Source organism: Silene latifolia, chromosome 10, assembly GCF_048544455.1.
Source record: "Silene latifolia isolate original U9 population chromosome 10, ASM4854445v1, whole genome shotgun sequence".
NCBI classification, from domain to species: Eukaryota; Viridiplantae; Streptophyta; class Magnoliopsida; order Caryophyllales; family Caryophyllaceae; genus Silene; species Silene latifolia.
In genome coordinates this window covers 162,622,729-162,628,277 of record NC_133535.1, presented here as the reverse complement: position 1 = coordinate 162,628,277, position 5,549 = coordinate 162,622,729, and the positions used below count along the sequence as shown (strand labels likewise).

Sequence of the window (5,549 nt, the reverse complement as noted above, 5' to 3'; positions counted from 1 at the left end):
AATTTTGCACTTTGTTACTAATTTGAGGAACCGATTTCACGAATTGCCAGTTGCCACCATAATTGTATTAATTGATTTCAATTTGGGTGATTTTTTATGACCATGTTTTGTGTTGAGAACAGCACAAAAACTAAGAAAAACAGAAATGCTAGAGAAATCGGGTAATTTTGTGTGTGAAAAGGTTCTATTTTTCATTATTGCGAAAGAAAAGGTCAAAAAATACGAGACTCCTGGTTAATACCCAAAAAATACAAAATCTCACTTGCCAATTTTGTGTGTCAAAAGGTTCGATTTTTCATTCTTGTGAAAGATATTCAATATTCAAACCAAATGTTTTGTATATCCAATGTTCGGATATCCAAAATAATCGGATTGGATGCGGATATCCATCAATATCCATACTTTTGAATTTACTTTAAAATTAAGTTTAAAACACGATTATATTCATAGCCTTACATGATGATTTTCTTTAGGGGGTGTGGTAAACGCGGATTGAAAAATTTTCAGCATAACTTCAATTAACAGTCACGGCCGTACAATTATTCAACAACAACAACATCGACGTGAATTTGATAGCGACGATTAGCAATGATGACGACTTGACTTAAATTATCCAATGATTGATGCCTTATGTTTAAGGTTCCTTCGTCGTCGTAAGTTTGATTAAACTGAATAACATATACAGAGTAAACGATAATCTTGGAAATTTCAAGCTGATTTTCAATTGTACAGCTCCAGTAGATAGTTGATTGCATTTTGTTACTAATTTCGTGTACGGATTTCAATTCAATTCAATTCAAATTTAGGAGATGATCATCTACACTAATTTCAGTGAAAACTCGGGTTTGAAATAGTAAAATTGTGTATTGCGAAAATAAACATCAATATTTGCTCCTTTTTTATGTGATAGAAATGCATTTGGTATTTGAAACAGCTTCGAGGAAAATGAAATTATATATACTACTGTGTGCATAATCCAGCCAGATTCTAACAGTGGCAATTACACCAGGAAAATAGGTCAGTTGGGTCCGGGTACAGGTTTGATTGCGTTGCACAACATCAGTTCACATCACGGAAACGAAAATTTTATAAGGAAATTAGTTTCGTTTGCGTTTTTATTATTTCTGAGATAACCTTTACAATTGCTATTAAATCAAGTTATGTCAATTCCAATTGTTCGTTCTATAAGGATTAAACAAGAATTACTTCTGGTTCGTCCAACAATTTTTATGTGCGCGATTAACATGTTGACGAACTCCATAAACAACAACACCAATATCGACATACATTTATCAAAATTATTTAACTTATCAAACTCACTATTGTGCAAGTCAATTACTTGAATTGGAAACATCACTACATTAACAAATGAACCATCTCATTTCCTCTTGATCCTCCTAGCTTTGGCCAACCTCATATACAACCAGTTATAACCATCTTCGACACGTCGGAAAACTGCATGCCTCCACCTCCTATTCACCACCAAACCCCCCAACAACACCCCAGAAACCAGTAGCAAATCCTGACATCACTACCAGGCCGAACCCCATTTTCTCGAACTTCTCCTTATTATTAAAACCTTTGTCTTTATTGCTCCTACCCTTATCTTGCTCGTCTACTTTGCTTTTACACTTTTTAGGCAGAAAATCGCCACAAAGATAAGGATTTCCGGCATATATTGAGGCTTGATCAGACAACGTTTGTAACTGATTGCCAGTCGGGATTTGACCTGATAAATTGTTGTAGGACAAGTTAAGGTGGCTCAAGCTGTATAGTTCACCCATGCTTGTTGGGATACTACCCCCGAGTTTATTGTTTGATAAGTCTAGTGCGAACAATGACTTCAAACCCCCAATATTCTCAGGTATCGTTCCAGATAACTGATTATACGACATGTTGAGACTTATCAAGGCAGAGAGCTTTGTCATATCATCAGGAATGCTACCCGACAAGTTATTGTAGGAAAGGTCTATATCCACCAAGTATTGTAGATTACTCGTATATGCTCTCTCTATACCTTGGATCACCTCACTAACACCAGTTGTATCGAAATGCGTATCAAAATAATGTGATGTTATGGGAATAGTCATGGCTGTAAGGTTACTTAAACAACCAGGAATGGATCCCGTAAATTGGTTATGTCCAAAATCCATGAGCTGAAGCTTAGCCAATGAACAAATCTGCTTAGGAATAGTGCCACTAAAATTGTTATCTCGGAGCCTAAGTATTTTAACTTCCCTTAATTTTTCGGCACTAAACCAACTTAGCATTTTGCCCGAGAGGTGATTTCCACCAATGTCTAAAATCGTGAGATTTGTGAGGTCGGTCAAGCACGAAGGGATCTCTCCGCTCAACTTATTGTCATTCAAATGCAAATAAAATTTATTGCCCAATGTCTCGAGCTGGTTCGAATCTTTATTATTAAAGCAGGGAATATGTCCTTTTAGCTTATTGTGCGAGAGACGTAGAAAGTAAAGAGTTGAAATATTAGCCCAACAATTTGGAATTACTCCAGATAAGCTATTATTATGAATATCTAAACCAATCAACGACTTAAGTTCGCACAAAGAATTGGGGATTGGACCACTAATTTGATTACTTGAAAGGAAGAGGATTTTCAAATTAGGCACTCTATGATCTAAACCTTCTCGAAGCGACCCATAGATGGAATTATTTGAAAGATCTATAAAGGTAGCATTTTGATATACTTCTCTTTTACTGCTATTTAGCAAAAAAAAATCCCCTGACAGATAGTTATTAGAGAGACTGATTATGGAGAAATTAATGGGAAAAATAGGAGACCCGCTAAGATTGTTGTTAGAAAGAACCACAGAGTCAAGTTGTTGCATTGTATGAAACCATCTAGGCATGAGCCCCGAGATATTTGCATTAGACAAAATGAGATCATATAGATTTTTTTGAGTTTGAAGCCATGGAGGAAATTGTCCATTGATTTTGCGATTATCAAAGATAGAATTCTAGAAGTTGGAAAGCAGGCACCCAATCAGAAGACAGGTTGAGTGTTAGCATCGTATCATACATGTCTAAATATGTCAAGCTTGAGAGGTTCGCAAAGTGGGGTTCAGACAAAACTGTACCTTCGAATGGATTGTAGCTAATATCTAAACTTTGCAACTTGAAGAGTTTACCTATTGATGTTGGTATTTTACCACTCAACTTATTATAAGAAAGATCAAGCTCATTCATTTTTGATAGTTTACTTATTGATGTTGGTATTTTGCCACTCAACTTATTATAAGAAAGATCTAGTTTTTTCAAATTTAATAGATTCCCTAAAGACGCTGGAATCTCACCCGATAACATGTTACTATTAAGATCAAGGAATTCTAGGTTTGTGAGGTTACCTAATTCATAAGGAACTAACCCACCGAGAGAAGCAAATGAGAGATTGAGATACCTGAGTTGCTTCATTGAACCCATGAATATCGGAATTGAGCTATAATTGAAATCATTGACGCTCAGGTCTAAGCTATGCAGTTGTCTCAGCTCAAGCAAATACACCATGGATTCAAGCTTCTCCATTTTAAGTAAGTTATTATAGTCGGCTCCATTAAGATGGAGCTTGAGAATATGACCGGTTGTGTTATCACAAACCACCCTTCTCCAATTGCAGCATTCCTCGCCTTTCCACGAAGATGATACATCTTTGTCGAAATAGGAGATATTGTGCTTGAAGTTGAGCAATGCCGCTCTTTCATAAGGTTTACATCTTAAGATTGAGTTATTGACTGAGTTTCCATTGCAGCTACACCATCTTGTATTCAAAAAGATGAATGTGTAAATTAGTAGGCAAGTTATTAACTGAGTTTCCATTGTTAATGCTATTGCTATACAAGTTTGTGGAAAACACAAGTTAATAGATACCTTACAATCTTACATATATAATGTACATGTTAATGTCATGAGTTGGAGATCGACAAGGCATATAGTGCCACTAATTTGGTTTCCTCTTAACTTGAGTATTTTTAATGCCCTAAACAGTAAACTGTTTTCCACCAATGTCTACAACTTGAGGGCAGCCAAGGCTAATGAATAGAAATGAAACTAGTTGCACAAAAATAGTGCGCATTCATGCAATGCATTATTCTTACCTATTGTCCTTGTGTTGTCCACATGTTTATGAATGATGACATGATGTTGAGCGCAGCATGTACGAGTAGTATTTGGTGGCACATATGTTAGTATTGAGTAGACCTGGTAAATGGGTCAACTGGATTGGATGCGGATCGGGCCAATTCAGCTTGGGTCAATTCGGGCCTATCGTTTGTATCAGACACTAATCGGAAGTAATAGCTGATAAATTGTTGTATGACAGGTTAAGGTGGGTCAATGTATATATTTCGCCTATGCTGGTTGGGATTCTTCCTCTGAGTTTATTCCTTGACAAATCTAGTGAGATCAAGGACTTCAAATCCCCAATATTGTCGGGAATGGTTCACGACAAGTTGAGATTTAACAAGCCAGCGATCTTTGTCATGTCATGCGGAATGCCACCCACCAAGTTATTGCAGGAGAGATCTATGTCCACCAAATATTGTAGCGTGCTCGCATATGCACGCTTTATACCTTGGATTACCTCATTAACATCACTTGTATCGACAAATGCTGATGCGTTAGGTGACGTCATTGCTATAAGGTTAGTTAAACAATGAGGAATGGATCCCGTCAAATGGTTATGTCCAAGGTCCATGATTTGGAGCCGAGGCAAGAAGCATATATGCCTAGGAATAGTGCCACTAAACTGATTTTCTCTAAGCCTAAGTATTTGCAGCTCCTTTAATTTTTCTGCACTAAACCACTTGAGCATTGTGCCAGAGAGCTGGTTAATGAAGAATCTACCTAATAACTGCAACTAACCAACTAATGTTCAGACTTTGAAGTCTTATGAATTAGCATTCCCTTATGCAAATACAATCATACGTAGTACTCAGTAACTCTCCCTTTGTTCCGATCATTGGTTTACCTTTATTTTCTTATTTTCTTTTATGCAATCTCCAAGACAAGACTTTGTTCGTAAAATTCAACTTGTATATATAACTTGTTTTTATTGAAAAGAATACTCACTCCGTCCCGGTCATTTGTTTGCCTTTAGATTTGGCACAAAGACCAAGGAAAGAGGAGGAAACCAATTATTAGATGACAAGTGGACTAAATTAAGTATGGAGAATCAAATTGCTCGTCAAAGTCATTCCTATAATAGAAAGACAAACAATTGATTGAGACACCCTAAAATAGAATAAGCAAACACATGACCGGGACAGAGGGACTACTTAGAAACATTTTTTTCATGATAAATGTAAATGTTTTACTCCCTCAATTGTTTATCAAATTGCTCGTCAAAGTCATTCCTTTTGTTTTACTCCCTCAATTGTTTATCAAAAATATTAGCCAATTTATTTTACTCCCTCAATTGTTTATCAAATTGCTCGTCAAAGTCATTCCTTTTGTTTTACTACGTTACGCAATACGTATTAATTATCTTCGGCTAACACGGCCCTCTAATGAGTTCGACGAAACAAAACAACATA

At 36.3% G+C, this 5,549-nt stretch overlaps 1 protein-coding gene across 1 annotated transcript; it reads right to left on the bottom strand.

Annotated features, from left to right (window-relative positions):
* Positions 1-1,472: 1,472 nt before the first annotated feature.
* Positions 1,473-2,849, bottom strand: LOC141608835 (uncharacterized). Its single transcript, XM_074428183.1, has one exon. It carries the CDS (start codon positions 2,847-2,849, stop codon positions 1,473-1,475), a length of 1,377 nt encoding a protein of 458 aa, XP_074284284.1.
* Positions 2,850-5,549: the final 2,700 nt, after the last annotated feature.